This window comes from Dama dama, chromosome 21 (assembly GCF_033118175.1).
Source record: "Dama dama isolate Ldn47 chromosome 21, ASM3311817v1, whole genome shotgun sequence".
Taxonomy (NCBI): Eukaryota; Metazoa; Chordata; class Mammalia; order Artiodactyla; family Cervidae; genus Dama; species Dama dama.
In genome coordinates, this window is record NC_083701.1 from 77870234 (window position 1) to 77891172 (window position 20939).

General features: G+C 38.9%; 1 protein-coding gene across 3 annotated transcripts; it reads left to right on the top strand.

Moving 5' to 3' along the window:
• The first annotated feature begins 259 nt into the window (after positions 1 to 259).
• Positions 260 to 20107, top strand: ZFAND1 (zinc finger AN1-type containing 1). 3 transcript variants are annotated; one of them, XM_061123856.1, is made up of 10 exons: positions 287 to 340; positions 1446 to 1500; positions 3511 to 3553; positions 4477 to 4516; positions 7317 to 7444; positions 7530 to 7621; positions 8717 to 8838; positions 11749 to 11789; positions 12536 to 12607; positions 19509 to 19645. In XM_061123856.1, the coding sequence occupies exons 1-9, from the start codon at positions 308 to 310 to the stop codon at positions 12558 to 12560; spliced, it is 579 nt and encodes a 192-aa protein (XP_060979839.1). In that variant the 5' UTR covers positions 287 to 307; the 3' UTR covers positions 12561 to 12607; positions 19509 to 19645. The 3 variants fall into 3 exon arrangements, with proteins under 3 accessions (XP_060979838.1, XP_060979837.1, XP_060979839.1); XM_061123854.1 differs by lacking the exons at positions 11749 to 11789; positions 12536 to 12607 and adding an exon at positions 19760 to 20107 and having other exon boundaries at positions 283 to 340; positions 19509 to 19664; XM_061123855.1 differs by lacking the exons at positions 1446 to 1500; positions 11749 to 11789; positions 12536 to 12607 and adding an exon at positions 19760 to 20107 and having other exon boundaries at positions 260 to 362; positions 19509 to 19664.
• The last annotated feature ends 832 nt before the right edge of the window (positions 20108 to 20939 follow it).

Sequence of the window (20939 nt, forward strand, 5' to 3'; positions counted from 1 at the left end):
GGCGCCGCGCGCCGCCTTGCCCCGCCCCTCGCCCCGCCAGCCCCTCGCCCCGCCAGCCCCTCGCCCCGCCAGCCCCTCGCCCCGCCCCCGGCCCACCTGCAGGCCCCGCCCGCTCCCCGCCAGTTCCCAGTGGGCGCCGCGCGCCCTCTGGCCCCGCCCTCTCTGCACGAGTTCCCCATCGCCCCGCCCATTTCCCCGCCCCCACCTCATGCCCCGCCCCGCCCCGCCCATTCCCAGCGGGCGCCGCGCTCCGCCTTACTCCCTCGCCCCGCCGCCCCGCCTCTTGGCCCACCTCTCGCGCGCGGAGATGGCGGAGCTGGACGTCGGGCGGCACTGCCAGGTGGAACGCTGCGGGCGGCTAGGTGATGCGGCGCCCCAGCCCCGGCCTCGGGGGTCCTGGTCGCGCTCTGCCTCCGGGGCGGCGGGGCGTGAGGGCGACGGCGCGGGGCGGAGGCTGAGGAGGGGCAGGGCGTGTCCCACGGGCCCCTCAGTTGGCCGGGTCGGAGGCCTTCTGGGGGCCCTGGGGCCTGGGAGCTGCTTGTCCCCCTGAGGGGCCTGCGCGACTCCTGGAAGCACAGCCGGCAGCGCCCGCTCCGGTTTCTGAGGCCGCCTCGCCGAGGAGCCGCGCACGCCCGCCGCTGTCTGACGAGCCCGGGATGGAGCGCGTTTCGGCGTGGGAACCGGGAGGGTCCCCCGGCCCGCCGCGGCGACCTGGGTCCTCGTCCGCAGCCCTTCCGTTGTCTGTCAGGGAAGGATGGGCTGGGTCAGCTTTGAGCCTCGTTTTTGTTGGCTGCTCAGGGGACGGACTTCCAGTGAGAAGGCCCCGAGCCTTGCCTTGGGAGCGTCTCTGCTCTCTCAGCTCTGTCTTCTTTGGTTCTGTCTCTGACTCAGTAAACGCTTACTGAGCACCTGCTTTGCTTCTGGCCCACGTAAGGGTCTAAGATATGGCCATTTCCACAGAAAAGCTCTCAGGGTAGTTCGCTGCGTTTTAGAGCTTTAGTCAGGTGATGTTCTGTCTCTGCTGAACCGAGAGACCTTGTGACACACGGAGTCCACCCTCACGGCCAGTGAGCATGTGGCACAGGCCTTAGGAACTGCAGCAGGCAAGTCCTGAAACCGAGAGCCACACAGAATGCCATCTGTCTCTGGTACCTGGCTTGCACTCCAAATGGGTGCTGTCACATCTGGCTCGTGCTGTTACACATCTCGGGGCCAAACAAGTTTTCTCTCCCATTGCAGCTTCAGTCTTTGGTAGCAGGTACCCTGTCACTGTTGAGAAGGGCTCTGGGGTCTAGCTCAGAATTAGTGGGAGTGCTCCCCGTTGGTCAGTGATGACCTGTTGTGGACGATGGGCTAAAGGGCACAATCCCTACGAGGTTCTTGTTACTTACAGGACTCTGATTTGTAACTTTCACCACTGACTGTCGTCCTCTGCCATCCTTCAGCAGGCAAGGACCGATGTTTCCTTCATAGGGAAGCTTAGCCGACTGGGTTTTGACTGTAAGTTGTGTCATTCTGGTATACCTGATTATCAAGTCCATAATGTCTACCATCTGTTACATAGTTAATCTTCTTTTCCAACTTCAGGTGTCTCTTAAAGTGTAAGCACTGAAATGAAGCCAGGGTCTGGCTCTTTTGGAGTTTAGATTTCTCGCAGACTCTAGTGGAGAGCAGTTAAGATTTAGAGGATATTGTGAGTGTACTAAATTTCATTTAGCTTGAATAGAAGAATGGTGTCAAGTGTTAGGAAATTACCTTAATCTTAACTCTTACCCCTGGGTCCTCTTAGTTTGCGTCTAATACTTAGTTGGTCACCAGAGTCTCTAAAAGTAGCAAGCATGTACATTTTCCCCATTTTAAAGAGACAAACAGGTTTTGCAGAGTGATGTATATTTCAGTTTTCTTCTCTTTTTGACAAATGTATATCTACATACTTGGTATGGAACAGATGCTTACAGTATCATGCTTTCAGAACAATAGTGACAATACATTAAGCTCACTTCTCAGGTGAGGGAAGAACTATATTAGAGTCCTCTTGTCCCACAAGCAGCAAGTCGGCAAGGGTCCCTTTGGGTTACTGTGCATATGTGTTAAGTCACTTCTTTCTGCTTCTGATGTCTGATTCTTTGTGACCCTGTGGACAGTAGCCCTCCAGTTTCCTCAGTCCATGGGATTCTCCAGGCAAGAATACTGGAGTGGGTTGCCATGCCCTCCTCCAGGGGATCTTCCCGACCCAGGGATTGAACTTGCATCTTTTACGTCTCCTGCATTAGCAGGCAGGCTCTTTACCACTAACACCTACAGGGAAGCCCTAGGTTAAAATAGGACCTCTTTTTTCTTTTGGGTTAGGATACCCTGTAGGATGAGATCTTTTAGAGTGATAGTGGCTTTCTCTTAAGTGCAGTACTTCCTGTTTTAATTTTGTAAAGGCAGTGTGATTATTAGATATATCCAGCCTCACTTGTGTGTGTACTGTAATTTATTATGAGGTACATTGAAAACAGATTGGAGAATGAGTGAATGATTATATTCAGTGATTTGTGGTCAATTGCCAAATCTAAAAACAGATACTTTAATGTGCTTTCCAAAAATTCACTTCCTGACTTAATTGTTGCTTAGTCCTGACTTAGTTGTTCCTTAACAGCAAGGAAAGGAACAGTTCAGGACTAAATTTTATGCGATCAATCTGTCTGTTTAATTTCTGGAATATCTTTGAACATGTCTCTACCTAGTCACCCCAGGATTTTTCTCAGAGTTTGAGTATATTCAAAACAAGTGAATTGTTGTGATTATTCTTGTTAATTACAGTTTTTATCTTACTATTCTTATCTTTTACACATCTCATTTAGTTTTTACAATTACCCTATGAAGTAAGTGTGGCATATAGCACAGATATGGACACACATAGATATACATACACACACAGATGCACACAAACACAATGTACTTATATCCTATTTTTATCTATATTACCTAATAATATATTTTTTATTTTGTATACATATACATGCACTATATCATATACTGTATCAAGAAATATATATATATATATTCTGTGTGTGTGTGTGTGTGTATATATATATATATATATATATATATATGTAAAACCCAAAGCTCTACCTTTAAGTAACTTGCCTAGCATTGCTGGATTAGTAAGCAGTGCAATCAAAATTGAAATCCAAGATTGTCACTTCAAATGCAGAATTTTTGTGATATATGGTCCTCAGAAGCAGCATCTGGTAAACCTGGGAAAAACACTCCCAGGACTTCTTTTTTTCTGATTTAGTTTGTCACTGCAAGTAATATTTATCTCCTGATAATCTGGTTACTCTCAGAGTACTTGAGGTTGTGATGGCTTTTGTTTAACCACTACTTGCTGCACTAGGATATTGTTCAAAAGGAAGGTTCTCCTGTAGCCACAGTTCAGTACTTGATTTTTTTTTTACTTTAAGAAACCTAAATCAAAATCAGTTACTGACCAGAACATATAACATTTTCCCTTTATTTTAGATTTTCTTCCATTTGTATGTGATGGATGTTCAGGAGTATTTTGGTAAGTTAAGGTTTTATGCAGGATTTGGCAGTAATTTCATTGTTTACAATATGAGATTTATTTCTAAAAAGCAGAATGATTTAAAATAGTTTGTACTTTAGCCATTGATATTTGATATTCACTAGAATAATCACCTGAGGAAAAAATAGATTAGTCATAGGCTCTGGTTACTTATGCATATATGTGGCTAGTCTTTAAACTTTCTATAGTTATGTGTGTGCTTTTATGTAAAAGTTATGTATATTAATCACAAGGAGAGAATATATCCATAATATAAAGAATATGATTTTAAAAATCCAATTATGATTATTAGTTTTTATTTTTATTAATACAATGAAAAGAGCCCATCCTATATATTTCTTAAATCGGGTACTTTGTGCATACATTACATGCAATGTAAAACCTGGGAACAAATAAGAATTTTGGATGTAATTTCAATTAAACTTTCAAGTATCAGGCATTTAATTTATTTAATAGAGCACTGAAAGAATAAGTTCTTTTCAAACAGTAGTTCAGAAAGACTTATTAGAAAGAAATAAAAATAGTACATATTTTTAAGTCATTCAGAACTAGAATACTCCTTTGACATATTATTATTGGTTATTTTTGAGAAATAAAAGGAATCAAAAGAGTCTGTGTTTTCACGCACCTTAAAACACTCAAAGTAAAAAGGAAATTGAGAGGTGAATTATTTGTACTCACATTGAATTTGAACAGTAGTTGGGTTTAAAACTTTTGAAACTACAGGTGCTCTGTCTTTTATTTGTCTTTTCAGCTTATTCTTATATGCAGAGTTGTTAATGTGGTGTGAGTGTAATTAATCTTAAGGATCTAACCATTAAATAGCTCAAATTTCTGCAGTTATCTTTAAGTACATTATTTGATTACATTTAAATAAATACTTTTCTTTGTTGTTATTTAAGCCTTGAACACAGGAGCAGAGAGTCCCATAGCTGTCCTGAGGTATGTTAATATCCCCTAGTGAAACGTGTTTGTATTTCAGAATTTGATTCTGTTTATCTATTTATTTTGGTTGTGCTGTGTCTTCATTGCTGCTCACAGGCCTTCTCTAGTTGCAGAGAACGGGGACTCCTCTCCAGTTGCAGAGCGTGGGCTCTAGGCACCGGGGTTCAGTGGGTGCGGCATTCAGACTCGGGCTCATGGGCTTCAGTAACTGTGACTCCTGGGCCCCAGAACGCGCAGGCTCCAGTAGCTGTGGCCCACGAGCTTCAGTTGCTCCATGGCAGGTGGGATCTTTCTGGACCAAGGATCGAACGCATGTCCCCTGCACTGGCAGGCGAACTGCTGTCCACTGTATTACCAGGGAAGTCTTGATTCAATTTAGTACCAGGGTACTGCAGATTAAAATTTGGCATACTAAATTGATCTATAAGAGGCTGTTACTTTATATTTTTTCTCAATTTGCTTTAAAAATAAACTCGTCTACTTGGTATTTATAAATTTTTATTCTTATAATTTTCTTTCCTTTATACTACCGTTCTGTGTCGGTAGCCCACTTTTAGCTTCAGGCTCTGTATTTATAACTATGTAATGGAATTGACATCCTCATCATATGCTGCCTCCAGTTTGCTTCACTGTTGTGTTCGTTTTCACCGGTGCCTGGGGTTAGGATTCTGTGGTAATAAATTGTGCTGACTCCATCAGCCTTAGATCATCAGGAGCAAACCTGTAGTCCAGCAAAGTCCCTACCATAATTCTGCCCACATCAAGAGATTAAAAAGACCTGTTAGATAAAAGCCAAAATACCATCTTTGTGACTGGTAAAGAATAAGTTGAATGATGAAGCTTAATGTAGAGCCAAAAAGATCTTCAGAGAAAATCCGAAATTCGGTGGATTTGCCACCTGTCACAGCAGTGTTGCACCAGGTTAGGCCTCTTAGGAAATAAAGAAAAAGCTGAGCCTAATTAATTTTCTTGAATTTGTAATCAGAGAAGTTGCTCCACCTCCTCTGGGTCAGAGATCAGCAGGAAGTTAAACTGAATTCACTCCATTTGGAAAGAAGCATTTGCCTCCCATTTTGCAATTAATATTTCTTCCTTCCCACCATTTACCAGACACTTTACCAAGAATTTTTACCTCTGTTCTCTCAGTTATAAAAATTAAGATTAAATGAGCTTCAGTCAAAATCTGGCCCTCTGAAGTTTTGGTGATTTGAGGGAAATAAAAATTAATTAACATATTGGTATTATTCAGGATTAACTGGAGAGAAATAGTCATATAGTAAACAGTATTTCTCATGTAGCTTATAAATCTCTGTGCTTTCTTTTTTCTTGTGATATAATTTGCTTTCTATGAATGTCTCATAGAATGTCTCTCAGTTAGAGCTTATTAATTAAATAGTGAAATAAAAATCTTCTACCTTTAGACCATTGAAACAAATTTGGAAAAATGGTTAAGAAATTAATTCCAATGAGATGTAACTCTATTTTTATAGAGGATACCCTTTGTTCATGGATTTCAAGCAATTACCATTGACCCTTGAATGATACAGGTTTGAACTGTGTGTGTCCCCTCAAACGTGGATCTTTTTTTTTCTCTAAATATATGCTGCACAAAGCATTGAACCTGCAGACAACAGAACTGCAGATTTGGAAGGCTACCTGTGAAGACAGACTTGGATTTTTAACAGTGTGGAGAGTTTGTACCCTAAGTCCTGAGTTGTTCAAGGGTCAACTGAGTTCATTTAATTCTAGAAATCTGGTTACTTAGTACTCAAAATAGCCTAAGTGATCTGGATTTTTTTTTTTTAATTTATAAAATCTTTTTCCTCTGGTATAATATTTGCTAGTAATACAGTAGGTGGCACTAGTGGCAAAGAATCTGCCTGACAATGCAGAAGATGTAAGAGGTGTGGGTTCTATCCCTGGGTTAGGAAGATTCTCTGGAGAAGGAAATGGCAACTTACTTCATTAATCTTGCCCGGGAAGTCCATTGGACAGGAGCCTGGCAATCCACAGTCCCTGAGGTTGCAAAGACTGGAACCAGCTGAGCATCCACACAAAGAGTATTGTATCGTTGTGAAAACTGTTTTTAACTGTATCATGGAAAAATATAATTTTAAGTGTTCTTTTACATATATTTAAGCCTCTAAAATCAGTGTGGAAAGTGGATATGACTTGTCATTTGAGGAGTGATGGGCTGATTTCCTCGTCTGTGAAAGTCACTCTAGTCATGTCTGACTCTGCGACCCCGTGGTCTATATACAGTCCATGGAATTCTCCAGGCCAGGATACTGGAGTGGGTAGCCTTTCCCTTCTCCAGGGGATCTTTCCAACCCAGGGATCAAACCCAGGTCTCCCACATTGCAGGCAGATTCTTTACCAGCTGAGCCATCAGGGAAGCCCAAGAATACTGGAGTGGGTAGCCTTTCCCTTCTCCAGGGGATCTTCCTGACCCAGGAATCGAACTGGTGTCTCCTGCATTGCAGGAGGACTCTTCACCAACTGAGCTATTATTGGTACCTTGTGTAGTATGTTACAAAGTAGAAGACTAAACTTAGGGAGAATGACAGAGTAGTCATTTTAACCTGACTTAGAAGATAAACACACCACAGTAGGGAAATTTTGAAAATGTAGAGCAGTCAGCACAATAATCATTCTGCACACAATTATTATAATCTATGCAAGATTGTGTGGGTTGCTTTTATAAGTTGAAGCAAAAATGCTCTGGATATCTAGAATAGATTTGTTGATTTGCTTTTAATGTGAAATATGATGCCATGCCCCCCTTCTCCCTTTTCAGGTGACTGTCCTCAACAAGAGACCGAAGTCAGACACCCATACATCTCACCCGTGCTCTTTCAGGGACTGTGCTGAGAGAGAGCTTGTGCCCATCATGTGTCCTTACTGTGAGAAGAACTTCTGCCTGAGGTGACCCCTGTGACCATTCAAACTGTGTATCTGTTTAAGTCACATGCAAGCACATGAACCAGTGTCATTGTTTTGTTGCTCGCAGACACCGTCATCAGTCAGATCACAACTGTGAAAAACTGGAAATCCCTAGGCCTCATATGGCTGCCTCTCAGAAACTCGTCAAAGACGTTATTGGCAAGTATCTGGACAGCGTGTCTGATGTTTACTTACTGCTGTATACTCGTGAGTTCCCGAGCCCTGCTTGTGTCAGCTTGCCAGTCATGGAAGGTGTTAGCCGCCCTGATGGTTATAACTTGCTGTAGATTTTGAGGACATTCTTGTGACAGTATTCTTCACAAGTCTTACCTAGCAAATGGGGATTTGGAAATTCCATAGAAATATCCGGCAGATATTCTCTTTTGCTGGACCACTTGTATCAGCTGGTTAACCATCTTGGCTAGAAATTACATTCATGAGGCTAAAGTAGTGGTTTACATTCTTCAAGACTAAAGTTAGGACTTCCCTGGTGGCCCAGTGATTAAGAATCCACCTGCCAGGGCAGGGGACACGGGTTCAACCCCTGATGCGAGAAGATCCCACATGCCGTGGGGCAGCCGAGGCCGTGTGCCCTGGAGTCCATGTTCCTCAAGAGAAGCCTGGACACCGCCCCTCGGGAGGAGCCTCACTCGCCCCGACTAGAGAAAGCCCGCGTGCATCAGTGAAACCCAGCCCAGCCGAGAATAAATAAGTGAAATTTAAATTAAAAAACAAAATGTGAAACGATAAAAAAACCTTTTAAAAAATGAAGAGAAAGATTCCTTTTAAAAAAAAAGACCGAAGTTTAAGCCTAGTCAGCTGTCCTGTGAATGCTGCTGATAATCTGACGTATGTGGAAAGAATATATCTGTGACATTGACCAGTCTCACTGCCAACATACTCAACTGAATTTTCATTTTATATTAAGAATAGTGATTTAAATTAAATTCTATTAATTAAGTAAAAATCTTCTGCAACACTTCTCTGCAGAAGTGCTAGTGATTGCTTTGGATTAAATAGATTTAAGTCGGAAAGCACATATAACTTAAGTATTTTAATGTGTGGCTCACTTACATCCACTCAGTGGTATTTTTCCATTGTTCTTGTAAATATAATATCTAAAAAATGAATGTGGTCTCCATATATCTCTAGTATATGTAATTTATGTATGTTTCAAGGCCACAGTTAGTAATAATAAAACTTTGAAAAATGTGCAAGTTCCTATTTGCTTATATCCTTATGCTTGCTTCTTAGATTCCAAGACAGGAGAGACAGCAAGTAAACGACGGAAAGGTGCAAAAAATAGTGAAACAGCTGCAAAGGTAGCACTGATGAAATTAAAGATGCATGCTGCTGGAGATAAATCATTGCCACAGGTTGGTTTTAGATATTTAGGAAACAAAAAATTTCCAGATACAATTGGGGCCCCCTTTGTACGCTTCCCTTTCATTAGTAACAACAAAACCTGAACTCAATATGTATCATTTCAAATATTACAAGGTATAAGCCTGCATAAATAATAGTCTTACGAGTTTTTTTTACGTTATAGAAATGGCAGAAAGCTGTATGTATCCTTCTTCAACTTTTTTCTTTTACCCTTAGTATCATTTTTTTTAAACATATATCTGTGCTGATATGTTTAGTCTCTTTCATTCATTTTGATAGCTCACATTTTTCTATAGTATGTATATACCACAGCTTATCTATTCTCTTGGTGAACACGATTCAGATTTCTTTTCCAAGTTGTTTGCTGTTATAAACAGTTCAAAAGTGAGCACCCTGTGTACACAGGGGAACATTTCTCTAAGGCAGTTTCTTTCAAACCCCATATTATCACCTGTATTTTCTGTAACCACCCAGTACCTATATACCCACATACACACCTTAACACAGCTCCAGTAAGTGAGATCTAGCCTTACAAGGATGTGTATCTACTCTGATATTTTTTATTCTATTTAAAGACTGTTAACTTTCTAGCCCCTGCAGGATTGAGACCATTAAAATGAAACATGCTATTCCAGGGAACATACCTAGAAATAGAAACCTGGAGAATGGGGTTTGCTCATCTTTGGCATTATTAGATATCGTCCGTTTTTTATTGTCAGTAGTTGTACTGATTTGTCTCCTTGCAGCGTCTGAGTTTCCTGCCAGTGTTGGGCATTCTTCATTATCACCAGTCTGACAGATTGAAATGATACATCACTGAGGTTTACAGTTGACTTTCCCTGTGATTAGTGAGGCTCAGCTACTTTGCATACATTTATTGGCTCTTTGACTTTCTCTTGTGAATTATTTGTTCACATCCTTTGTGTGTGTATATCGTCTGCTAGGTTGTTTGGAACTTTTAAAAAGGTTTATAAGAGTCTGTATATTCTAAGTTCTGATCTTTTCTTGATTAAATATGTTGCACGTATCTTCTCTCAGTCTATAGCTTGTGTTTATTTTGGCTTTGATCTCTTTAGTGATCCAGACTTTTTAAATTTTAATGCATTATATCTATTAATGATTTCTTTAGAATTGTAATTCTTAAAATGAGTTTTTTTACTTACATTTTCCTTTAAAAGTTTTATTGCATTTTTTTTGTTTAGCTTTTTATTCCACCTGGAACTTAATTGTAAGTAAGTAGAGGTAGAGATTTATTCCTCCCCCTCTCACCCAACGGGTTACTGATTGTCACAACATAAGAAAGTGAAGAGTTCATCCTTGTAATGTCGCTTCTGTTACACACCAGATTGTTCTGCATATGTGGGACTGGTCTGGGGATCTCAGTTCTGTTCCTTTGGTCTGTCTGTCTGCGTCAATATCGTTCTGTGTTAATCATAGTAGCTTTTACTGTAGTAAGTAGGACAAGGCTGTCCACCTCATTCTTGGCTTCCAACTGTGTCTATTCTTGGCCATTTATTCTTTTGTAAAAATTTTAGGATCACTTCATCTTGTTCTGTGAAATGGTGATTTTTGATAGAAATTGTGCTCAATTTTCAGTAAGACAGTGGACATCTTTAAAATTTCATTCTTCCTTTTCATCTCCATAGTCTATCCCAACTTATTTAGGTCTTTATTTATGTCTTTAAATAACATTCTATAATGCCTACCATACAAATTTAGGGGTCTTAAGTTTTTTCTTTGGCTCTTCATAATTTTTGCTGCCATTATAAATGGTAACTTTTTAAAATTAACATTTTCCTAATTTGGTTATTGCTGATTGTTGTATAATGTCTTTCTATCTAGCAAATAAACTCTAATAGTTCCCATATTTTGTAGATTTCCTGTCTAGTTTTCCGTGCAGTCACATCTTCTGCAAATGATAATTTTGTGTGGTATTTGTTTTTGTTTTCAAATTTTCTTATCTTTATTACTCTTCCTCCTCCTCATTATTCTTTGTGTTACTGTATTGGTCGAAACCTCCGCAACAATGTTAGATAATGTAAGTGATAGCAGGGGTCTCCATCTTGTTTCTGACTTCAGTTCCAATAATTCTAAAGTTTCATCACTAAATATTATATTTGCTGTAGATTTTTTGATAGTAGCCTTCCACGGGTTAACAATATTTTTCTATTCCTAGGAATTTATATCAGGAATGGGTATTAAATATTGCTATAATTTTTTTCCTCCATCTAGTAAGATGATTATATAGAGGTTTTTTTCCTTATTAATGTAATAAATTACATTGATCATCTTCTGTTGTGAATCACCCACATATTCTTAAATAAACCACTTGACTCTGGTATATAATTTTTTTAAAATGAACTGCTAAACTGTTCACTAATATATTATTTACTGTTTTGTCCTCACATTAGTAGCAAAAAAAAATCAGTTGAGTAGCTTTCCCTTTTCTATTCTTTGAAATAGATACATATTGTCCTTGAAGGTTTGGTAATAGTTGTTAAAACCTTCACATTTGTTGCCTTTTGTAGGGGGAGAATTTTGAATACTAATTAATGTGTTAAGTAGTTCTTTGGTTTATTTGGATAATCTATGTCTTCTGAAATATATGTTGGGAAATAACATTTTTCTTAAAATTTTCTGTTTAATACAGATTTTTCAGCTTATTGTTATGTTCCCAAATCTCTGTTGTGTCTTTCACTAGTCATTCTTAATATTTTTCAATTGTACTTTGATTTCCCCTTGAATGGACTTGCTAGAGGTTTGTGTTTACTTTTTTAATTGGCATTTTAGTTTTTTCAAAGAATCATGTTTTGGTTTTATTGACTTCTCTATTGTTTCTTTGCTTTCTGCTTTACCGATTTTGTTGTTATATTATTGTTTCCTTTTTCTGCTTTGTTTAGATTGTCTCTGATGTTGTTTTTCTAACTTCTCACACTGAATGGTGAGCTTACTCTTTCAATCTACTTATTTGGGTGTTTTTTTCTAGGGGAGGTGACTTTATTTTGGGTTTCCTGTGTGGCACTAGTGGTAAAGACTCCACCTGCCACTGTAGGAGACATAAGAGATGTGGGTTCGATCCCTAGGTCAGGAAGATCCCCTGAAGGAGAGTGTGGCAACCCACTCCAGTATTCTTGCCTGGGAAATTCCATGGACAGAGGAGCCTGGTGGGCTACAGTCTGTGGGGTCACAAAGAGTTGGACGCAACTGAGTGACTTAGCACACATGCATGCAACTTTATTTTAATACAGTTTCTAACACAGAAAAGTTCTAGACTAGTACAAAGAGTGTTTTCATACTGGTTACCCAGATGTTCCAATTACTTACATTTTGCCCTATTTGTTATTTAATATGCAGTCATTCTGTTTGTCCATATGTATATGTGTGTGTGTGCTTATACTAATTTTTGGTCAGCTTGATCTATCAGGTTCTGAAACAGATGGTATTCAATAAAATCTCTCACTGTAGCTGTGGTTTTGTCAATTTTTTTTCCTATAATTCTAAAAGTTTTGCTGAGTTCTATATTATCAGGTACATTTAGTTTTTTCATCATTATGTCTTCAGTATGAATTTTTTGCCTTAAATCTATTTTGATTTATGATGATGTTTCACTGCCGTTTTTTTGGTGAATAATTACTACTATGTGTGTATTCCTTTGTATTCAACTTTTCTGTGTTGTTTTATTTTTAGGGTGTTTCTTGTAAGCTGTATGTAGCTGGACTTTGTTTTTTTAATCCAATCAATAATATCTCTCTTTTATAGGTGAGTTGAACCCATTTATATTTATTATGATCACAGGTATTTAAATACATTTCTTCTATCTTACGTTTTTTTTCTGATTGTCCTTTTGCTGTTATTATTTATTTCTTTCCAGTCATCTTTTGTATTGATTGAATTTTCTATATTCTCTTCTATTCTGCTGGTCTAGAAACCATTGATTATAAACTTCTTTTAATAATTTTTTTAATGTTTCTTTTTTGAAGCATTCCTTATTTTTAAGTTATAGAAATACTGCATACTTTTAACAAGGGTAACTTAAAAACTATATAAGGGAAAAAAGCCCAACACACCCTCCTGTGTCCACGTTCATCCCACTAAAGCAGTGGTTCTCAACCGAGGGTGGTTGTGCCCCTCGGGGAGACCTGACCGTGTCTGCAGACAGTTTTGGTTGTCACCCCGGGCATGGGGATGCTCTCGTGCCGCTCAGTGTCCTGCAGGGCACAGGGCAGCTCCCACAGGAAAACATCGTCCAGCGCAAGGTGTCCGCAGTGACATAATTGAGGGGGCCTGCTCTAGAGTGCCCAGTACTGTCATTCCCATTACTGTGCAGTTCTTTTATGGCTTAAAACATAATAGCAGAAATTTCTGTAGCACCTACTTTGTTCCAGGCCCTCTTTTAACACATTTAATCCTTGCAGCAGCTTGTGAAATATATACTATTATCTCTGCCTGATAGATGATATAATTGAGGCACAAAAATGTTAAGTAACTTCGCAGTAACACAGCTAGTAAGTGGAGAACTGCGAATTGAATCAGGCAGGCTGGCTCAGAAACCATGTTCTCAGCACACTTAATACTTTATCACAGAGCATGCAGGTCTGTAGATAGAACTTTTCCCCCTGCATCATTGTTTGTGTGTGTTTATACATATATGTATGTATTGACATAAGTTATTTTTATATATCCACACCCATGTATATATTAATATGTGTCTAATTTTACATAAATGAAAGTATCTACTGGTATATGTATGCAAAGATATAAAGAGTGCTTTAGGACCACTATTTCATTAAAAGGGCACTATATTCATTTAGTCAACACTTTTTTGAATACCTGCTATAAATCAGGCCCTGGGGATATGACAGTAAATTGTTAAAACAAAGTCCCTGCCCATATAGAGTTTATATTCCAGTGGGATGAGATGATTATTTAATGTATACTACAATTTTAAGATAGTGATAAAGCCTATATAAAAATAAAGCAGGTTTCAGATAGATAATATATTCTTTCAGCTCTATATATTCCTGTATAAGTTTCTGACAGCAGTTCCTCCAAGGGAACTAGTATGGTTCTAAATCATTTTCTTCAAAAGATGGACAATCCAAGGTATCGTGAGTTTCATCACCTTTTTCCTGTTAATGAACATTATCTTTGTTTCCAGTTTTGGTGACTAGTTTCCTGTTTCTGATTTCCTGTGTCTGTGAGATAGATTTCCTGGAGTATGTTTGCTGTGTCCAAGGGTATGTCTATTTTAAATCTTTATAGATGCTGTCAACCTGCTTTACAAAGAATTTGCAACCATTTACATTTCTACCATCAGTAATTATGATAGTGAACTTTTATTGACTGATCATATCATGCCAAGCGTGGTCTTGTGGCTCTGGGTTTTTTATCTCCCTTAATACTCAGGACTATCCCGTGATATATTATTATCCTCATTTCACAGATGAGTAATCTGAAGTGTTGTTAAGATCACTCACCTGGCAGACCCTGCCATCCTGCCCTGTTTAGTATGCTGCCTCTTGTGGTCATACATGAGCATACCTCTCCTCTCCCGAGGTCTCCAGTAACTGTTTATATAATCTTTTTAAATGTATTCCAGTCTAAAGGCTGTGAAAAGATACCTTCTAGTTGTTGTATTTTGGGTTTCCTTGACCATTGTTCAGGTTGCTGCTGTTCAGTCACTAAATCAAGCCCGACTCTCTGTGACCACATGGACCGCAGCACACCAGGCCTCCCTGGCCTTTACCGTCTCCCGGAGCTTGCTCAAACTCACCTCCATTGAGTCGGTGATGCCATCCAACCATCTCATCCTGTCGTCCCCTTCTCGTCCTGCCCTCAATCTTTCCCAGCATCAGGGTCTTTTCTAATAAGTCAGCTCTTTGTGTCCTTGCGTTCAGTAGCCAAAGTATTGTTCAGTTTAAGTATCTTTTTATTATGTTCATTGGCCGGGTGTGAATGCTCTTCCCTGAATTGCCCGTGCATATCCTGTGATCATTTTTCTTTTACATTGTTATTTTTATTTCACTTTTGTTTTGCTTCATCAACTGTGGAAATTCTTGGAATAGAATAGATATTGATCCTTTCTATAATCAGTCTGCTTTGGAAACTTTTTTTTCAAAATCTATCAAATAATCTTGATTTTGCTTATGTACCTTATTGACATATCAGTGTTCTAAATTTTTCTAGGTCTGTCTTTTCTTTCATTTCTGGTTTGGTTTTCTTAGGGTTTTAGTTTTTTTTTTTTCCTCTGTCTTTAATAGGTCCGGAATTTGACTTTAACATATTATATGAGCTAAGGATATTTTCTTCCAGTTGTTTAGTTTTGCCCACTAATTATTAAATAAATCATTTTTGTCCTATTAAGTTGAGATACCAAATATCACCTTCATGTTAAATTCAAGATTTATTTTTTACTAGGTTTGTTTTTGGATTTCCTATTCTAATTCCTTATCTGTTTTTTCCTCATATGTTAATACCAAGTTGACTTCATGTAATAAGTTTATAGAGTGTTCTAACATATGATCATGTAAGTCTCACCCATATTTTCCCATATTTTGTCTTAGCAGTTCTTTTCTCTTTTGGTTTGTTCATCCATATGGACCTTATGATTATTATATACACTTTTTTTTAATCCATCTTGGGATCTCTGTGGTTGTCATGATGGGACAAGGTTGTCAGTGACAGACTCTAGCAGGTACTGTTGAAGGACGTAGGCTCTTTAAAAGCAAAAATGGAGAAACAGAGAAAAAACATTATGAAAAGCAAAAAAGAACACAGCTTGATCTTAGAATGTAGTTTCTTATATCTGTCACTGTTTGCCACAAGGATGTAGGCTGTGAATAACAGTGCCTACAGAAGCCTGATTGCATTCTCAGGAGGATTTCTTACCCTGTTGGCCTCGTCCTCTTTGTGCTGGGGATTCTGGCTCCTTCCTTACCCACCAGGTCTAAGTAACTGATACAAAACCTCCTTCCTATTATCAAGTGATTTCTGCAAAGTTAGGTAAAGTAAACTCAATTTCCCAGCAGTGTCTATTAACAAGTCCTGACTGAGGATCATTCCTGAGGGTTTCTCTGAATTTGCTTTACATGATATATATTAATTTTGAGAGAAATGACATTTTTATAACATTATCTTCCTGTCTACAAACTTTATGTCTTCTCTTTTATTTAGATCATATTTTATTGCCTTCTGTAACATTTTATATATTTTTCTTCATCTAAGTCTTATTCCTTGTTGAATCCACCTGCAATGCAGGAAATGTGAGTGTGGAAGGTCCCCTGGCAGAGGGGCGACCCTCTCCAGTACTCTTGCCTGGAGACTCCCATGGGCAGAGGAGCCTGGTGGGCTTCCGGTAACCCGTAGGGTCACAGGGAGTCGGACACGACTGAAGCTACTCAGCACACACACATAAACATCTCCAGTTATCTCACGGGTTTTCTTTCTTTGGTGAACAGAATATTTCCCTGTACCTGTTTCCAGAACTTACTGTTAACATAGGAAAAAAGGTCTTGATTTCTGTATATTCATTGTATTCAATCACAGCATCAAATTCTTATATTTATTTTAGAAGTTGTTTTGTTTTTACCTTTGATATCCTAGGTATACAATTACATCCCATTGGCAAACAGCTTTAGTTTTCACCTTTCAATAATTAGTTCATTTTCTTGTACTATATTATATATAATCTCCAATATAATGTTTTGTAATAATGGTGATAAGAGGCATGTGCTTATATTTAAAATTTTTGACATATATAATTAAATACCAATTCTTCTCTCAAAATCTAAAGTTACTTGAGATTGTATCCTCTTGAATAAGACCAAGAGTTTGACATGTTTTCTACAGTTGAGTATCTCCCATCTCATTGACTTTGTTTATGCACATGATTGTTTTTAAGTCAGCTGCTTTTTAAATTTGCCAATATATTTTTTGAGTTTCTTTTTTTCTTAAGACTCACTTTTATTTTGGCTCAAGCACATTCTTTAGTAGTTCATTCGTCAAGGGTCTTTGTGGTAAATTCTTTCCATCTTTTCTGTCTGAAACTGCCCTTATTTTCCCTCACTTGAGCTGGATTGTCTATTTGCCTTTCTCAGCTCTTCTAATAAACAGTTCATTGGCCTCTTTTGTTTATTGTTTGGGAAGTATGTGCTGTAGATCTTACTCTTGTTGCTTTATGGGTAATCTATACCTTGTTTTGTAACTTAAGATTTTTGTCTATGATATTTTACAGTTTCAGTGCAAGATTTCTAGGTATGGATTTGTTTTAATTACACAGCTTGACCTTGAGGTGCATTTTAGCTGTTGATCCTTACCCTTAGAAAATTATTGTTGTTTTCTTTCTGAACATTGCTTCCTTTTCTTCTTTTCTGAAATTCTTATTGGACATGTTTTGGGGATGTATAATTTCTATCTTTATGTCTGTTTGTGTTGCCTTCTAGATGACAGCCTCAAATCCATCTTTCAATCAATTAAACCTTTTTATTGAATATTATAGAAATTTATTGTTTGAGTTTCTTATTTCAGAAACTGTATTTTTAAGTTTTTTTATTTCTAATTGGTTCTTCATAGCTTTTCATGTTTCATTTCTGCCTGTTTCAGTTTTATAACTGTTTGTTCTGTTTTTATGAATATTCTTTAATTTTTCTCATTATTCGTCCTAATGCTCAGTGGTGAAAGAATCTGTTTGCCAATTCAGGGAACACAAGAAATGCCAGTTCGATCCCTGGGTCAGGAAGCTTCCCTGGAGGAAGAAATGACAACCCGCTCCAATATTCTTGCCTGGAGAATCCCATGAACAGAGGAGCTCAGTGGGCTACAGTCCATGGGGTCACAAAGAGACACAACTGAGTGACTGAGCACCCACAGATATCCTAAATAACTCTTTAAAATGTCTTTTTCCAGTTTAGTTTCTCCTGCCCATAATAAGCTAAGCTTTGATTTGTTTCGAAGTTTCAGCTTCAAGCTTCAGCATGTTCGTGTTGAGGAGCAGTTTCTTTCTGTGTCTCTCCTGTCTCACTCAGCTCTCCCCACGTCTCACCTTTTCTTCCACAGGCCCACCTACCCACGCCCTCTGTTCCAAACCCAAGTCTGAGACTGACGGTTTCTGCCTCTGCTCTGCAGAGATGTTTGGCCCACTGCAGATCCACTACTGAGCTGGAGGCTTTGGCTCTGCTCCCTCTGAGGAGGTTGTGTCTGCGCTCTTGTGCCCCGCTGAGTGTCGGCCCTGTGGGCAGTCGCCTGTCGGCCAGCAGCAGTGACTTCCTGAGCCCCCTCTGCTGGAGGCCCATCCCACACTGGCCGCTGCCTCCAGGCAGTCGGCCAGAGGCAGGGGCCCCTCGCCCTGTGGCCTTGCTTTTTCTTGTTAACTCGCCTCTTCTGAGCCCTGGGGCCTATGGCTCAGCCTGCCTGCTGTCACTCTGCATTTCTGTTTCATTTTAGATACTCAGGCATAATTACTTTTTTACTTTTAGGTGAGAGTATATCTTTTAAAATTTCTCTTTTCATATGTATGCTTTTATTGCCATGTTACTGGAGCAAGAACTGTGAGGTTACAGAGTTTTCCCAAAGTTTGAATTTCCCATAATTTCTTCTTTTCCTGTTATCTGTAATAACGCATTCCACTGGTCTTTAACAAATCTAAATTTCTTAGTGCTGAGATGGAAATTGTGTTGAATCTATTATTTCTTAAAATAATTGTGATCTCTCCCTATAACTGAGAGACCTTCCAGTTATGCCAAAATATTTATTGTAGCAGGAATTGGTCTATAAAGCCAGTACTTCTTTTAAGTGATTTTAGAAAAGAAGGGTAGCTCAGAAGCTAAATACCCTTGCTTCTATTCTTACATTTGTAAGAATGTTTCTTACATTTGTAATTTTGCAAGAAAATACAATATATAAGAGGCATATAGGGTATAGAATACTAGAAGAACCATCTCTGAATTTCTGAGTTTTTCTCTTTTGTTGACATGATACTTTTCTGATTTTTAAAGTTTCTTTTTTTCTCAAAGGCCCTGCTGTCTCTAAGTGTGTACTGAGGTCTTTCAGGTGAACAGAAATGTATATGTATCAGGAATTTTTCAGTTGTAAGAGACAGAAACTTAACTGAAACTCACTAGCCATTTCTTTTCTCGTATAATGGGAAGTAATGCGTTGATCTGGTCTCACAGGATGACTGAATTCCAGGACTCAAATGCTGTTGAGAGAAGCCATCTGTTTTCTTGACTTCTCTCTTTCTCTTTGTTAGATTCACTGTTGTTCCTTTGAAGAAACTTTTCCACATTGGTTCAGGAGTGGCTGAGAGGCATGGGGGATAACTGCAAAAACCTTTGGATTTAATTTAGCAAGGCTTTTTAAAAAAAAACCTCTGAAAAAATTGTTGCTCCTCCCTACCCCCAGGTTTTGAATGCAAAATCCCAGGAAATGATTAGCCTAATTTAGGTCACATGCCTATTTTTGCACAGATCATCCAGACTAGGGACTTAGGTTCTCTGCCCACGCATTTAGATGGATGCTGGGATTCTATGATTGTCTTCCCAAAGTTGTGTCATTAGAGGATAATGCTTCTCTGGCCAGGAGAAGCAAGGAAGAGATGTCACCAGACAAAACCAGATGTCTACCTCATGTATATAACCTGTATTTTAACTTTTTATCTTTACAGACGGAAAGAATTTACTTTCAGGTTTTCTTACCTAAGGGGAGCAAAGAGAAGAGGAAAGCCATGTTCTTTTGCCGAGGATGGAGCGTCGGAAAGGCCACAGACTTTGCAGCTTCTTTAGCCAGCCTTAAAAATGACAACAACAGACTAACAGCTAAGGTAACAACAGGGTATAACTTGCCCCTGAAAGCTTTAGAATGCTCTATAAAAAGCATGTTTATTTACTGCCTTATGACGTATTTATGTCTTAACAGAAATTGAGGTTATGTCACAGTGTCTCAGGAGAGGCCTTACCCTTGGATCATATTTTGGAAACCTGGATTGCTAAGGAGGATTGTCCTTTGTACAATGGTGGAAATATTATCTTGGAATATCTGAGTGATGAAGACCAGTTTTTAAAAAATGTTGATTCTTACTTGGAATAGCCATGCAGGGACTCAAGCCAGAAATCAAGAAGAAAATTCAACATTAGTCAACTTCTTTTACCACAAATACTATATATATGTATATTTTTAAAGTTCCTTTTGAATTCCATTATGTCATAATTTACATTATTAGTCTTCTATTAAATTGAATTTGAATTTTTGTGTTTTCAAGTGTAACCATTAACTGACATCCAGTTATTAACAAATTCTTGTACCTAATTAACTTTTATTAGTTTATGCTGTAATTACAACAACAAAGGTGTATTTCTCATTTGGTTAATGTCAGCTTTGATGGGCCGTGACTCTGCTCTATGTTATCTTTACTCCAGAATCTAAGATGAAGCTATGACCCTTTTGGGGGACATTACCATTCTTATTGACTATGCCAAAGCCTTTGACTATGTGGATCACAATAAACTGTGGAAAATTCTGAAAGAGATGGGAATACCAGACCACCTGACCTGCCTCTTGAGAAACCTGTATGCAGGTCATGAAGCAACAGTTAGAACTGGACATGGAGCAACATACTGGTTCCAAATAGGAAAAGGAGTACGTCAAGGCTGTATATTGTCACCCTGCTTATTTAACTTATATGCAGAGTACATCATGAGAAACACTGGACTGGAAGAAGCACAAGCTGTAATCAAGATTGCCGGGAGAAATATCAGTGACCTCAGATATGCAGATGACACCACCCTTATGGCAGAAAGTGAAGAGGAACTAAAAAGCCTCTTGGTGAAAGTGAAAGAGGAGAGTGAAAAAGTTGGCTTAAAGGTCAACATTCAGAAAACTAAGATCATGGCATCTGGTCCCATCACTTCATGGGAAATAGATGTGGAAACATGTCAGACTTTATTTTGGGGGGCTCCAAAATCACTGCAGATGATGATTGCACCCATGAAATTAAAAGATGCTTACTCCTTGGAAGGAAACTTGTAACCAACCTAGATAGCATATTAAAAACCAGAGACATTAGTTTGCCAACAAATGTCCATCTAGTCAAGGCTAT